Raw genomic sequence first — 16,918 nt, forward strand, 5'->3', positions numbered from 1 at the left:
TGGATGGAGCTGAATCTGCTTACATTTATTTCCATCTATATTTTCTTATATATTCATTTTGTTTACTTTTTCCAAAATATGCAAGACAAATATTTTCAAATTAGTTCCTGGTCTTTGAAAGTCACTCGGATTTCCAAATCATTTTATCTGGAACACGCTTGTCATAGTTATTAGGAACTGAATTTTATGAGTAGGTTTTACGTCGTTTGCAAACAGCAAGACTTTCCAAAAGGAAAACAACAACCAATTGTTGTTTTCCTTTTTGTATATTTTTGTACAGTTATGGTTACAGATTCTCCCAGCGTGTCAGTACGCTTGTATTTTTAGGGATTCATTTACACCAAACCTACCCTGAATCAACTCCATCAGTCAAGGCTGACTGTGGCCCAAAGAAAACTGGATGGGCCACAATTGGGCTAAAGAATGTTGCCATGTACAGTCTTTGTATGCTCTTTCCAACGTCTCGACATGTGACTACGATATATTCAAAAAGCCCAAACTGAGAAAAATACTTCAGTTAGATGGTTTATCCCCACGCTTCTGAATATTCACAAACTTTTACACTACCATGTACTAGAGATGAAGCAGGAGTTACGTACCTCGTGTCTGCTTGGTTACAAATGCAGTTTGTTTTGTTAACGCACTGGTGTAATTTGTGAGTTTTTTCAAGAGAGCTCATCACTATCTTGTGTTTGCAGATCCACTAGAGGAGCTGAATGACTCCTCTACACAGACAGCAACGAACTCAGCAGCTGAGCTTCTCAAACAAGGAGCAGGTATGACATTTTAAATTAATCTGTGCACACAGAATATTCATTTATTATCAGCAGAAGCTTGTCAGACTTGTTCTTTCTTTGTGCCGTTGTAGCGTGCAATGTGTGGTACCTGGGCTCCGTAGAGCTGGAATCTCTCACGGGCCACCAGGCGGTCCAGAAGGCGACCACAGTCACGCTCTCCATGGATCCGCCACCTCCCTCCACTGTCGTACATTTCAAAGTCTCAGCGCAGGGAATCACACTCACTGACAACCAGCGGAAGTGAGCATTTTTTGCACCTGCAGGCCAAACATACACAAACACACACCGATAAGAAATCTGATGTGTTCACACAGACTCTTTGTTTGACTCTGCAGGTTGTTCTTCAGGAGACACTACGCTGTCAACACTGTCATATTCTGCTCTCTGGACCCGCAGGGCAGGAAGTGAGTACTGGACACGGATAACAAAAATACAGCTTTGCACACACTTCAAGGCATCTGTGTAACAAAACAAAGAGAGGTTTCTCCAGGTTCAGTCTGTACTCATGAAGTAGGCGTCTGATACTTACAGGACTATGGCTGAAACATGGCTTTCAAACTGTGAAACAAAAGCTTCTTGGGTCACTGTTAACATCCCTTCATGACCCACTTTAAAGGCATTGTGTGAGAAACATAGGATGCTAACTGCTACTAAAGACAACATGAACAGAAAGTGTGCTTTGGAATAACACAACTAGTATAATTCCGCCATGGTAGCAGCATGGATATCAGTGCATATCCACATATGCATTTCCATAAACTGCATATATAAGATGGATATAACTTCCAAGTCGAAAATGTCTCTCAAAATGATTGAAGAAAAATACGATTTGTTATTTAATTCAGTAAGCCTAATAGTCCAACGTTACGGCGGATGGATGCATGGGAAGAATGTGTATTTTCCAAAACAGGAAACAAATTTTTAAGAATTCACAGAGTTTAAAGAATCAAAACAGACTCTGGCCAATGTTTACAGGAAAATGAGTACAAAAAAGTGAACAGGTTATATTACTGAAGAATGGGAGACGTTTCATGGAAAAGTGGTGAAAAACACATCCTCAGTTTGTACCTAAAATGTCCTTTTTCGCATCAATGAGACTTTCATTTCATTCATCAGGGTTACCTTATCTAAACTCAACTCACTGAACATATTGTGTCAAAAACTGACACAAGTGTCATGATTTTAATTTCTTCTGTCCCAAACAGGTGGACACGAGACAGCGGCTCCACTGCAAAGTAAGTCAGCTTTAGAAAGGGTCTTCTCGTGCATGTTGTCAGTTAATCAGAGTGTGCATTAGAAAAATCATATGAATTTCTTTTGTAAATGTACTAAAGCTGATTAAACTGTAGAGCTGGTTCTATATCAATATTAATATCGATCAATATCAGTGGTACTCATTTTTGAAAATCCAGTTGTTTTGTTTAATCTTTGAACTATTGCTAAAAATGTCAAACAAATGGAGTCTTACTGTACTTTGGTGAGGACCACAGCTCGTTTCCATCTAATCCATGTTTGGCGTTAAGTCTCTGTTCTGAGAGGTGAAAAGTTTCCCTGCTGTTGTGTAAATTTCTCTTGTGTGTCTCTCTCGTTTTCTTCCAGGATCTTTGGATTTGTTGCCAGAAAATCTCAGAGTGAGACTGAAAACGTGTGCCATCTGTTTGCTGAGCACGACCCTGAGCAGCCTGCGAGCGCCATTGTCAACTTTGTCTCGAAGGTCATGATCGGGTCGCACAAGAAGTAGCGAGAAAGAGACTTGAGCAGTGGAGTAAAGAACTTGGACTTATAGGAATCCTGCCCAAAAGGCATATAAATATGAAAAACTTTGAACCCTTACACTCCAGCGCTTTCAGCTCCTATTCCTACCTGCGGAGTACATTTGTCTTTTGCACTGCAGGATGCTAGCACCAGAGGGAGCCAAAAGTATGAAAGTCAGTTCACATTTTGGCTATTTTCTTGAAATTTTATTTTGAAACTTATTCTAAACACACTTATGACATTGATCTTGCTTGTGGCAGACAGTGAAAACTGCCCATTGTAACACACTTATTTCAAATCAAGGAATATTAGATAGTCCACACACAAACACATATTCTAAACACAATTTCAATTCTGATTTTTCTGTGTTTTACTTGTAAAAAGAGTCAAAACAGGTTTCATCATCAGCTTTTGTAAACTAATTGTTATGTTCAGTGAAACCAACAATATTTTAGCATGACAGGCAATATTTTGGTTTCCCTGTACTTAAGATGAATCATTTATGTCATGTTTATGTATTGGTTGAGATATTTATCCATTTTAAAGATGTGTCATTGTCTTTATTTTCCCAAAATATATTTGTCATATATTTTTTGTATATTAACACATATTGTACATTAGCATTAAAGGAAGTGAACTTAAGAATTTATGGAGTTTTCTTGCAAATTGTGGAAAAATACTTTGTAATGTTTTACACAGTGAGCTATTACATATACAGTTGTTCATGTGTCTTTTATTGATCCGGTTTGTGTGCAGTTATTATGCCCTAAATTTTCTCTTTGGATCTTTTGATGAATGTCGATGAATCTCTGATGTATTGTTACTGTTTCCATGTTACAAAATGGTTTTTTCCATTCAATTACTGGAGCATGTCAAAGATTAACTTTTGTTTGTTTCTGTCGCTCTGATGTAAAGCCAGAAATCGAGTGTACCGTTTCAGTCCACCGCAGCTTAACAGTTTGATCCTGAGAGCAGACACGTGTCCCTTGACAGTTTTATCTGCCCATTCAAACTCTGCCCAATCAGACATGCAGAGCTACCCGGTGTAGTGACCCCTTATGATTAAGCAAGCTGAAAGTAACTTCAGATCAACTGATCTCAGTGTCATCACATTGGCTCACTCATTTAGGTCACAGTATTTAAGCTCCTGTAGCCTGTCTACATTTATGTATCTGCAAGCCGTTTTGCAACCCACCTTCCCCTCAGATCCTTCTTTCTAGCTCCATCTGAGTTAATCACTGTCATCCCTGTGCTGGTTTCCTCATGAGAGAAGTCTTAGATCAGAGCCATACTGCAAAATTAAAATCACTGTAGGTGGAAGTGATTTAAATGGGGACTGGAAACTGGAGAAGGTGGAGTGGTAAATTGACTGATTCTTACACACTGCTTTTGTACTCATGAGCACTCAAAGCGCTTTATTTATAGAACTTGCCTCATTCACACCAGCACTTGTTTCTGTGCTTTTTCTATCTAACATTCACACTGTGATGGATGCATCAGGGAGCAGCTTGGGGTTAGTATCGTGCCCAAGGATATTTGACATGCAGACCGGAGCAGGAAGGATTTGAACCAACCTTCAAATTAGCAGATGACCTTTTCTACCTTCTGAGCTACAGCTGCCCGAGTCTGGATGAGTGTCAGAAATGTATAAAAGAATGGAAATGCCATTCTTCTTTAACTATATTGTTATTGACTAAAATTTCTTTTCTTTTTTTTTTCTTTTTTAGCAAAAACTAGTTAACTGTGATTATTATTTTGAAGTTCCTTTCAAAATTAATTCCATGTCCTTCCTTTTCTGAATTTTACAATATGATAAAATCCCACAAGAGCTTCCTCTTCCTCTCATTCTTAGGAGCAATAATAATGTTCCCTCTGCTTGGTTTAATCAAGTTTTAATTTGGTTTTTAACACTTTGAGAATGATTGAGTGACTGATCAGAAACAGTTGCGCAGTAAAAAACTATTAAATAAGGTGATTTAAATGCCATTCACTATTTATTAATATTTCTACTAAGCCTCCTTATGGATGAGTTGAGCGCATAGATGAATATATTTGACCGTTGTTATAAAAAAAGGAAGCGCAATTTTTCATTGATGTATGTAACCCGAATTAGTTTAATTTACTTATTTAACTAGAAAGAGTGTGTTTGGTGTATATAATGTGAAAAACGATGTTCAGTAATTTTGGGTGAGGATTTTAAAAACCATTGTGTAGTTTGCAGCATTGTCAACAGATGGTAGCAGTCAGTCGCCATATCTTATACTGAATCCAGAACTCTCAAGTATTGCTTAATTTTCTGATGTTTCTTGGTTTCGTTTTCCTGACTGCACTCGTTTTCATATTAGAATACTGCAGACCAAACTGAGCAGGTCCACAAATGCGCGAGGAACCACCCTCTTGAAAACCAGCCGATGCCAGTGTGTGTCCAAGCTTGTGTCTCAAGAGGATGAGGAGTATCTTTGGGACACTTGTCATAAAAGGGTGCTTTACATGCCTGTTAGGTCTCAGGGGGCCTCATAGATTGACTGATGTCTGTCTGTGTCTGTGTGTCGCGCCTTGCTTTAGGAGGCCAGATCATCAGATACCAGCTCTGAATCGGGCTCTATTCAAGTTCTTGCTCAGTGGGGAGTGCTGAGGAACTGGAAGTGGGACACGCTGCCATCCTGCAGTCCTGCCTGGCTTGGAGGGACAGCATGGAGGGTGGGGGTGGGGGGTTGGGGTAGTTATGGTGTGTGTGTGTGTTGGGGTGGGGGTAGTTGCTGGTGGTGGATGACCTCACCATTACGGGAAACTTTCCCACAGCCTGAACACAAAGAAGGCCGTCAAAAGGTAAAAAGGATGAGAAAGAATAGAAATTTAACACAGTGTGTAAAAAAGGAGGCTGTGTCGAAGGGGGACTCGTGTTCCCTTTTCAGCAATTCAGAGATTTGGAGGCTTGATAGAGGCTCTGCTTTCACTCTGACAGGCCTGACATAGACTCTGCTCACAGCAGCGACCCTCAACCCGGCTCTCATTCCCTCTTTGCTGAGTCACCTGCCGCCATTTTGTTTCCCAGCTGGACATCTTCTTGCACTTCCTGTTGCACTTCCTGTCAGACAGCCCGCCGGCACCTGGTCGCACGGTGGTTTTCACAGTAGCCACCACCGCCGCCGCCGCCGCTACTGGACGACACCACATTCCTGGCATTGCTCGCCCCGAATGGTGTTTGGAAATCCAAAGACCAGCTTCCGTTGGGGAATGCCACCCTCACAGAGTCCCTCTCAGCCTCTGATCCCCAGCCTCGTCTCACTTTATTTGAGTTAGCTATTTAAAGCCCATGCTAAGTGTGCTGCTGGCTGCACAGGGAAGCAAACACACGCTCCATCTCGCACGGTAAAACCACACCACAAATAATCCCTCTCCTATTTTTATTTTGAGCAGGGCTGAAGGGATATAGCCTGCAGGGATGACTGGAAAGATGGGCTGATTTTGTTTATGTGTCATTTCATGATCATCCCTGGCTGATTAGACGGTATATAATAACAGCTAATTACAGGGGGAAAAAGTCAAGTAACCAACATGACTAAATATTTAAATATTGACTTTTTTTATTTTTGTTTTTTATCTGACAGCTATGGTAACATGTTGAATAGAGATATTGTATAAGGAACACATTCAACTTAGAAATGTACAACATTGGCTTACTAAATTTTCTGATAATTCAAATGTAGAATTATATTTAGAAACTTGTCTTTAATCAGTTTGAGGAATCAAGCATTAGGCATTTTTAGTGTCCAGGTTTTACTAACAGTTCCTGCAACTGAGGACAAACAACCCGGCTGTAAATGTAAAACATTGCTAGCACTGACTCTCAACTGTCTGAGGCATCCCCACACTGTGTAGATGTAGAGAGTAAATGATGAAGCAGAAATTAAAACTAGTATCTTTTATAGGATGTTAGGATCCTTATACTGGTAACATGAGCACAAAGCATTCCTTATTCAGGTTTTTGGCAGCGTAAGTGGTACAGTGAGCTGAAGACCACCAGAAGAAGCTTGCTGTAAGGTTACTGGCGTCTTGCATGCATATAAGGAAGACAGTCTTGTTGTAATGTTTTAGTGTGTATCTTAAAACAACATCCACAGTCAGTGTGAAACCCAGTAACCTTGACCTATGATTTGCCACTTAAGCACTTTTTAAACATGACCTTCAGTATTTCACTATTTTTTTGCAGTATTTTCCACTGTTGTCTTTTCTCACTCCACAGCTGATGACTTCTTACTATGGGAAATACTCCATAAGGATTCAACAGTTCAGCTGCCTGGAGCTGCATGAGGCTGCACATTCGGTAGCAGTAAATTCAGGAGGCAACCTGGCATCGCTCTGACTTTTTACATGTAAGTTAGCAGGTTAAAGGAAGGCTGAAACAATTGTGTCTCACATTTTTTTACACCTCTAAACTACTAGAGACGTTACGGTCTGAAGCACATACTGGAAATGTCAAACCAGGTCATTGGAACTGCATATTGTTTATTCAGTGGCTTACTGGCAATGCACCCTTTGCATTCCCATTTGATGAACACAGAACATGAATGCATCATAGATTTATGACTCTGAGACATCCAGGCGGCAGTATTTTGTGTGTGTGTGGCACACTTTCACAGATTTCACACAACCATGTCTCATGAGCCACACACACACACACACACACACACACACACACACACACACACACACACACACACACACACAAAGTGATACATCCACTTGCACAACAATCAAGGTTTGTGGCCTACGTGAGCTCCGGCACATGCTGAGAAAACAGGGCCTTTATGGCTGTCCTCCTCATTGCATTGTCTCCAGTATAACTGATTGAAACACTGTTTCACACACATACACAGGCACGCAAGCACACACAAAAGGTTTGGTACTTGGGTATCAGCGTCAGTCTTAATGAACCTGTCTCCAGGGGGCGGGGCTAGGGTAATGTCCCACACAAAGAGCTCCCGCTGGGCTGCTGAGCCAACCAGAGGCCAACAGATTAACTTGCATTACATCAGCATCTCCACAATACGCCTAATGAGGGAGGGATTATGTCCATATGCCTGACTGTGTAAATGTGTGTGTCGGCTCTCCTGGCACTATTGCATCACTAATTAAATGCGATGACTCACTTTTGCTGATTCAGTGTCCATTCAGCTGTGCAAATTTAAGAAGCACACACAGATGTATATTTTAACATACAGACTGTGTGCCCCTGAAGCTCTGCTGTGCTGGAGTCTGCATACGATAATATACAAAATATACGAAAATCACTTTGGGCTCTTGGCGAGCGTAGCGTTAGCATGCTGTCTTTGCTTGGCGCTTGCAAAGAGCTGAAGTTGTGTTAGCAGCATCATGCAGTTGTTTCTGTCCTTGATGCAGTTTTCACTTTACCGTCAGGCCCTTGTACTTTTGTGTATTAAAATTAAAATATTTTTCATATCTGCACTGAAGATTCTGCCACTAATTTCCTCCTCCAGCAGAAGAACTGAAATCAGCTGATTGTAGCACACAGGATCGATAGCCAAGCAGATTAACAATTCTAAGGAATGTGACTACGATTGCCATGCCTATTTGTTACTGTACTTAAAAAGAGGTATATGTTCTATACTTTAGGCATTTATTTTTCTGGCAACTTTTAACTTGTATTCCTTAAATTTTAACACAATCATCTGTGCTTGCTATTGCTTACACTTTCATAACAAACTTGTTATTTTAGGTTTGCATATAAGGGAAGTTTTTGTTTCATGTCACTGCATGCCTTCCAGCCCTCAAACTGAATTCAGCTAAAAGAAGGGACAATAACAAAGACAATCCTGTTGATGTAGCCATCATTGGTACTTATCGCACATACCAAGATGATGTGCTGTACTATACTCTGGGGTTAAAGTGTGCCGGAATGATCTGGAATGTTATTTTTGGTGCAGGTGTCCAGAACTTTTATTGTGGTAATTTAGTAGCTACTTAGCATTGGAGAAGACGAGCGAGCATAAAGGGAAGAACCTTTCTTTTTAAATGACAGGTCATTTTAAATGCAATATTTCTAACAGCTCAAAACATATCAGCAAACACACAAACTGTTTCTGTGTAGTTTGTTGCAAAGTGTATCTATTAGCTAAAGATGCAGCTTCTATGTTTCCCAGGGAGACAAGAATGTGAGATAACTTAGACATCGAGAACTATGTAACAAAGACAGGACAGGAGAAGAAGAAGAACTAAAAAAAGAGATAGTTATTTTTAAAGGTAAGGATCCCTTAGTGATATTTGATAAACTGAAAAATTAAAGCTTGTGATGAAGTCTGCTGTAGAGGACTATGGTGGCCTGCTGCAGAGTGAATGTGGTGTTCAAAATGAACGGCAGGAGACATCTATTTAAATTTAAGTTAATAAAGCAGATGAGATTCACTCGCTAAATTCCACCTGGATGAGAGCCATGATAACATCAGCTCATGTCCTCCTCAGCCTTCTGTCACCACTTCATACATACTACCTGCTCAACATGAGCTGATGTTGAAATACCTCTTATCATAATTTTGGAGTTTGGAGTTTTTTCCAAACAACAAACAAACAAACAAAATAAAACAAATATTTCATAGATACTTGAATAGATTATGTTTAAGTATGTTTTCACTACTTCCACACAAATGAAAAAAGGATGTGTTTGGTGACAAGCACCAGGTTCTGTTTGCAGATTTCATTTGTTTATCTAGCATATTTCATTACACATTAAATGTGCATTAAACATAATCTGCCCATCATTACAAGATATTAAGAAATCTATGTAGCTCTATAAGAGAATAAAAATAATAATAAAACGAAACTTTACAAAGAAATCTAATGCAAGTATAAATACAAATATACATACAACACAAACACACACATTTATTACCAGGAGATTAAAAAGATTCTGAGTCTGTTTTTGAATGTAGTTAGTTTGTGCTCAGTGCTTAGTGAGAGCATTACAAAGTAATCTAAGTATTTATAAAAAAAAAAAAATATATATATATATAATTCTCTGTTGAACTGGGAGTCAGTGAAGTGACTTCAATTCTGGGGGTATTATGTTCAAATGTCTGTGTACATGTCCGGACTCTGGCAGCATTCTGAGCAAGCTGAAGTTGTCCTGATGACAATTCGGATAATGTGGCAAATAAAAAGTTGCAGTAGTCTAACCTGCTTAAGTGATAGAAGGAAATCCTGGTAATCTTATTAATATGATTATCAAAACTGATATTTATAATTATTGATAATTATTATTATTGCAGGGCATTTACATTATAGGGCAGCACGGTGGCACGGTGGTTAGCACTGTTGCTGCACAGCAAGAAGGTCCTCAGTTCAATTCCAACATCAGGCCGGGGTCTTTCTGTGTGGAGTTTGCATGTTCTCCCCGTGTTTGCGTGGGTTCTCTCTGGGTACTCCGGCTTCCTCCCACCGTCCAAAGACATGCAGCTTGTGGGGATAGGTTAATTGATTAATCCAAATTGTCACTGTGAGTGAATGTGAGTGTGAATGGTTGTCTGTCCCTGTGTGTTAGCCCTGCGACAGACTGGCGACCTGTCCAGGGTGTACCCCGCCTCTCGCCCTATGACAGCTGGGATAGGCTCCAGCGCCCCCCGCGACCCTGAAAAGGATAAGCGGAAGCGAATGGATGGATGGATTTACATTATATTATAAAGTGCATGGAAAAAACTGTTACTAGTATTTGGCAGTATATAAATACATTTGAACTGAACTGAGATCATTGACTAAAATGATGCCAAGGTGCCTGACCTGCTCGCTGTGTTTTAGAGAAATAGATGATGATAAATTATAAATATGGACACATTTTCTATCTCTGACTTTCTGAACCTGGACCAGTATTTATGTCTTGTCTTTGTTCAGTTCTAGAAAGACATCCAGCTGTTAATGTCAAGCAGTGGAGCTCATTAGTTTGTACACCATCAGAGAAAAATATGTACAGCTATGTATCATCTGCATAGGAATGGGAGGACATTATTATCTTTATTATAGTACCAAGCAAGAGTGTGTAGAGGTTAAAAAGAGCAGAGCTGAGGAGAAACGACCCTTCGGGAACCCCTGATTAAATTTGTATTTCTGCAGATGCAAAGTACTAATTAAAACATAACAAATTCTGCACTTAAGGCATGATGAGAACTAATCAAGAACCTGACTTAGTTCCCTGACAGACTGTTTTTGTTGGCCTGCCTATGCAATTACAGGCTAAGTCTATCCTTAACCTTGGAGAGACATGTGAAATTACAGATTACAGAAACTTGGTGGCAACTTTTCTGATCATCTGTGTTTCTTGTTTTGTCACTATTTTTTGTGAGTAAATTGCTATGCTAACTGTTAGAAATTGTGGACAACATTTCAAAAATACGATGGTAAAGTGCAAATTGCATACAGGACAGAACCGTTATTGTTAAAACAAATTTGTAAGCGTCTGCACAAATAGTATGCAAATACAAAGCTAGCAAAGAACCCACAATGATGTATGCAGACGCTAGCTCAGCAGCCAGAGCCTGACTTTACTGATCTTATCTGACCCTGTACATGTTTCTATGGTGGAATCAATGTGGCGATTTCACTGAAGGGATTTGTGTGGGACTGAATCCTATGATTTATATTGTTATCTGTAATTATGAGACAATGTGTTTCAGGACATTTTATGTAATAATGAGAAAGAAATGTAATGAGTAGTGTAACAAATTACTTTATCTAACAGTAATTAATGTGCAGCATTACTTTTAAGAAGCATAACCAGTAATTTGTAATACATTACTTTTTTTGAGTCATGATCCCTACACTACTGGCACTATAGCAGCCATATGTGACACAGGAAAAGTATGGAAAGATAAACATGTGTGTAGTCTGATACTTGCATTAGGTTGGAGTGTTTCCTAAAATCACTCTTTAAATTAAAACACCCACACTTGCATCCACACCTGTGGTCAATTTAGAATCACCACTTCACCTACTGTAACAAGCCTGTCTTTGGACATTGAAACACCTAAGGAAACCCACAGAAAAGCACAGTTTGACAAGAAGATTTGAACCCAGAACCTTCTTGCTGTGACACTAACTATTGCTTCACAACTGTAATTTTAAATTAAAATAACAAACAAACAAACTGTTTTCAAATTAGGCTTCGCAGGACTGTGAGTAATTACAACGGTTGTTTAAAATGAGTCAAGCCAGATCTTCAGCTGATGTTATTCTCGTCATTTCACTTTGTTAACCTCTGTAAGCCATCCAGTGTTACAGGAAGATGAGTCACCAAAACACTACAAATAATCAAATACTGAGAATTACCAAATGTACTCCTGAAATGGCTAATTTGTGTCAGAAAGTCTTATCAGAGGCTTCTGGATTAGAGCTCATCTAACCTACCTGGAACAGCTAATCATGTCAGAAAGAACTGATGAAATCTCTTTTCTCTTTACTGAACTTGAGCCTTCAGCTTGAGCCCAGCCAGTGTCAGCTGTCAGACGTTTTGTCCCCCAGTGCTATTTGGCCCTCCTCCTTCAGACTCTGCTATGATGTAATGCTGCAGTGGGGGCTTTTAGAGGTGGAAGGCACATGGGCTGTGTAACAATGATGCCTGAACCCTTGACCTCCTTGTCGTGACCCTCTAACACTGAATCAGCTGGTAGGTGGAGCTTCTTCTCAGCAGACCATCCCTAATATGGCAACTAGCCTGCTGTTAGCATTAGCATGCGCTTGACCTCAAGGCCAGAAGGTTGAGGGAAGACCCTCAGCCAACACTTCCTTTCCTGAGTCCTCACATGACTGCATACAGTCAGCTGCATTTCCACATAAAACAGGAAACAAAACAGAAAAACAGGTAACTTGATGCACATTCACTCATGTGAACTCACACATTTAGTCAGCCACAAATTCAGGAACACATGCACACATAGGCAATCCCACCCAGGTAGAGTTACCTTTAACATAAACATCTACACCCAAAGAAAACAACACTTCCTCTCAGGGACACATTCCTGTATCCTGAGCTGTGCCACTGATAAGCGTCCTGTGTGAAGCAGATCATGGGCTGAGTTTGGGCTAATTCAGCACCTGGGAAACCGTTCGCTCTGGTCCTCCACCCCTGTCTAAGTCCTTCTTTGGGAACAATCCCAGCCTTGTGCAACTCCCAACAACGTCAGTGACACTCTACACTGCACCATTGCCACTAATTGTTAGCTCACAATGCTTCCTGGTATTGTATTCAACAATGCCCACTCTGAATAGAGAGTCTAACCTACTTGTATTGTTGCTAATTAGTTTCTTGAGAGGAGTAGAAAATGGGGAGAGAAAGGCAGCGAGAAGATGTTGGTAATGGACTGCAGTTTCATTGGAGTTGCCAGTAAATAGAGTTGACAAAAGGCTTTGTGGGGTCGAGGGGCGAGGGTCGGAGGTGAAAAAGAAGAGGCGCACCTGCGCTCTCCACGGGTCGACAATGAGCTTATTCAGCTGTTCTGCCCAGCAGGACGATGGAGGGCAGAGGTATTGGCTGAGCACCGAACAGACTACTAAACAAACACAGGGTTAAAAGACAGAAAGAGTGATAAGAGGAGTGAAAAGACTGTCCTCTTACCTCGTAAAGTAAGGTAACTATGAATAAATGGGCTTAATTTCAAAACAATATCCTGATGCCTTTTTAAAGACAATGGAACAGAGAAGAGGCAGGTAGATGACAAGCAAAGGAAGTTGAAAAAGAGCACAAACTATAACTAACGTCATGCAGGTGTATGTCTGCCAGTCAATCAAGTTGCAGTTTACATCTAGTCTGTCGAGGCTCCTATAAAACATCCTTCACACACAAGTTCAGAAGGGCAGGTCTCTGCAGTCACGACAAAGTCAAGGGGAGCATGAAAGGTAACTGAAAACAGTTCATTCTAAGTTTTTTGAGTTACATTATTGAATAATGATCAGATCATGATGTTATTATGAAACTGACCCTTGACCTTTTTGACAGAAAAAAATATCACCATTTCATTCTTCATGTTTGTTGAAATTTATGATAAATTTTGTGAATTTACTCATGAATTCTTGAGCAAATGCTAAAAATGTGAGTAAAGTGGTCACATACTTCACCCTTTAACCTTTTACGATCAAATTCAGATTCAGAGCAGTTCATCCTGGACGATTGTGTTATTGAAAATGAGATCGAAGAAAATCTGCAAATGTAATGCTTATAGAAACTACAAAGAAAAAGCACAGAGGACAAAAACTGAGGAACTCAAAGAAGAATGACAAAGTCAAAATGAGGGGAAAGAATTAAAACAAGGAAAAAAGACACAAAGAAGAAAAGGGCGGGATATGAAGTCAGCGGTGTTGAGTGTTTTTAAAAAAACCTGTTACTTTACAGCAGGGCGATGTCGTCTGCGAAGTCCAAGTCGGTGAGATTGTGCGCTTTATGTCAGGGGACACCGATGCCATCTTGGTCAATTGATTGTCGCATGATGAAGTCAATTACCAACAGGAAAAGGAAAGGGGATAGCACGCATCCCTGTTGAACACCAGTATTGAGCTCGAAGAAATCCGTGCAGCCGCCATCCATACGGACGCAGCAGCGGGAGTTGGAGTAGAGACCACAAAAGACGTCTACAAAGTGCAGGGGGACTCCATAGTGACGTAGGATAGCCCACAGAGTTGGCCGGTGGATGCTGTCAAAAGCCTTCTTGAAGTCAATGAAATTAATAGAAATTTTCCTTTGGTATTCCAATGTTTGTTCAATGATCATGCGGAGGGTGAGGATTTGCTCAACGCATGACCGGCCACTCCAAAAGCCAACCTGCTCTTCTCGCAATCATTCGTCCACTGCGTGTCGTAGCTGATTCAAAAGAACGAGGCTAAGCACTTTTCCAGGTACCGACAGCAGCGTAATGCCCCGCCAATTGTTACAGTCTCACAAATCGCCTGTCTTTGGAAGTTTGATAATGATGCCTTTTGTCCAATCATCGGGTACACGCGATGTTAAACAACATGTGTTTAGGAGTCTTGTAAGGGCGGCTTCCAACTGGGCTTCAGCATTTCAGGGAGGGTCTCATCCAGGCCAGCTGCCTTTCCACTCCTGAGGAGTCGGATCGCTGTTTTTACTTCGGCAATGCTGATTTGTCTGATATCGACAGGGAGAAGGTCAATGGAGGGTGCCAGGTCTTCGGCCTCGAACAGGTGGAGTGGCTCGGGTTGGTTCAGAGTATTCGGCCCAGCGTTGGTCTTGCTCAGCTGTAGTAAGGAGGACTCATCCATTTTTGTCTTGAATTGGGACGCCGCGGCCACCATGAGCCCCTGTTAGATCTCGTACAATGCGATATAAGGTTTGGGCATTGTTCCAATCGGCTGCTTCTTGGTCTTCCATGCCTTTAGTTTTCATCCACTTGTCATGCCGGCAGCTGCGTTTGACCTGTGCCAGCCATGGCCCTCTCACACTGCAGGAGTATGCGGATTGGAGGCCACCTGGTCCTGAAGCGACTTTGCCAAAAGACCCCGATCGATAAGGTCCCACCTTGTTGGCGACCAATCTTCGATTCTGTGGCACCGACAACAGCCTCCTTTAGCTCATCCCAGAGGGTAGCTGAATTTTTGTTGTTTCCTTCCTTTCCTTCCTTGGTGAGGAGCTGGAAGTGGTTTCTCAATTCGAGTTGAAATTCCGCTGCCATATTTGCTCTTCTGTTGGAGTATATACTTGAAGAACTGTGACTTTCACATGCCCAGCTTGGAAACGAGCCAAGATTAGGCGGTCTGAGATGGTCTTCCAGCCCAGCAACAACGTTGTTGCACATCACTAGAGAACAAAGCCCACAAAGCGCACATGGTCTCGGGGGATGGCCAGGGTAGAGCACCATCTTTCCATTGCTTACCATCTTCTCACTTCATGTCCACCGCATTTCAGAGATGCCCAAGATGTCCATCTGGTTTGAGTCAAATTCATGTAGAAGCTGGCCCACTTTACCCGTACAGAGTCCGTACATTCCATATTCCATAATGAGTAGTTTCTTTTGGATCGAGAATTGATCGACACATTAGGCAATGGACGACCCGAGAGCTTTTCTCCACCGCTGTTATCAAGGGTTGCCGATCATCTTCGCCCTGGTTCAGTTGATACTGAGATTCGTTTGCTGATTCTGTAGCAGTCGGGGTTTTACAGGGTGGGGTTGCTAGCCCCACACCCAACCCTCTTCCTTTCTCATCCAGGCTTGGGACTGGCAACTGCGGAGTTACAGAAGGACACAACAAAAAATATTAATTCAACAAATGTAAGATTCAGTGCACTTATTCTTATTCTTATTGCTTTATTAATAAAACAATTTTAAATTAAAAACTGATTTAATTGACATTGCGTTATGTATTTTGTACAAAAATTGTAATTTGTTTTTCACTGTAAACCAAGGCGTAACCACACGTACCCGGGTATTTTTGAAAACGCAGATTTCTCTATGCGTTTGCACCTTTCATCCACATGTAAACTGCGTTTTCGGTCACTGAAAATGGAGATTTCTAAAAACGCCTGCCAGGGTGGATATTTTCGAAAACTCCATTTTTGCATTTACGTGTGGACAAGAAAAACGGAGAAAACGGAGAAAATGAAGCGTCAAAGATGTGCGCCTTTTTTTGACGTCACACTGCGCCACATTATTGTTTCGGTGAAATGAATTTCTACAATACTGTTACTGTTAATTGTACTCTCTGCAGTTTTTAAATGCTTACATATACACACACAGTTACTGTCCCTCCACACATACGACTCGGTTCTGCTTTTATGCCCCATCTTTGTTTACTATTTCCCACCGAGGCTTCTAGACTTCTGATTGGCCAACATTTCTACACGGTTAGGAATATATCGCCACCTATTGCTTTGGCATGTTCCTTGCAGCATTTTCCTTCATTTCTGCGTTTACGTGCGGACGGGATTATTTTTTAAAACGAAAACGGAAAATCTCCGTTTTCAAAAATACCCGTGTACGTGTGGACGTAGCCCAATTTTTTCTTTTATTTTCCTCCTTCAATAAACCTCACACAACTAACTTGTAATTAACATGTGTATAAGTAGCTGTAAGTAATTTTTCCTTTATGTATCAACCCAAGTACTAATCACTCTGCAGCTTGAGCACTGACCCATCAGCAGTGTATGCTCAGACCCTGTGCACCAGCAAAGACTCTTCTTCTTTAAGCTCAGGAAATATATATATCACCTTTCAAGTCATGTGATTTCTATCCACGTCAAGTCATGTGTCCTAAAAGCCTTTTGTTTTTTTATTCTGAAGTCATCTTACTTCTGGCAGATTTACAGTGTTTTTGCTAGTGGCACAAAAGTAAGCTGATAAACCTCGCCACAC

General features: G+C 40.9%; 1 protein-coding gene across 5 annotated transcripts in view; it reads left to right on the forward strand.

Moving 5' to 3' along the window:
* Positions 1-3,265, forward strand: part of LOC113008965 (tensin-3-like) — a 61,227-nt gene extending 57,962 nt beyond the window's left edge. For all 5 annotated transcript variants that reach the window (XM_026146949.1, XM_026146948.1, XM_026146950.1 and 2 more), the window contains 5 exons: positions 699-776; positions 869-1,037; positions 1,133-1,201; positions 2,003-2,032; positions 2,397-3,265. In XM_026146949.1, the coding sequence (XP_026002734.1) occupies positions 699-776; positions 869-1,037; positions 1,133-1,201; positions 2,003-2,032; positions 2,397-2,538 (488 nt within the window). In that variant the 3' untranslated portion in view covers positions 2,539-3,265. The remainder of the gene's footprint in view (positions 1-698; positions 777-868; positions 1,038-1,132; positions 1,202-2,002; positions 2,033-2,396) is intronic.
* The last annotated feature ends 13,653 nt before the right edge of the window (positions 3,266-16,918 follow it).

Source organism: Astatotilapia calliptera, chromosome 17, assembly GCF_900246225.1.
Source record: "Astatotilapia calliptera chromosome 17, fAstCal1.2, whole genome shotgun sequence".
In the NCBI taxonomy this organism is placed as follows: domain Eukaryota; kingdom Metazoa; phylum Chordata; class Actinopteri; order Cichliformes; family Cichlidae; genus Astatotilapia; species Astatotilapia calliptera.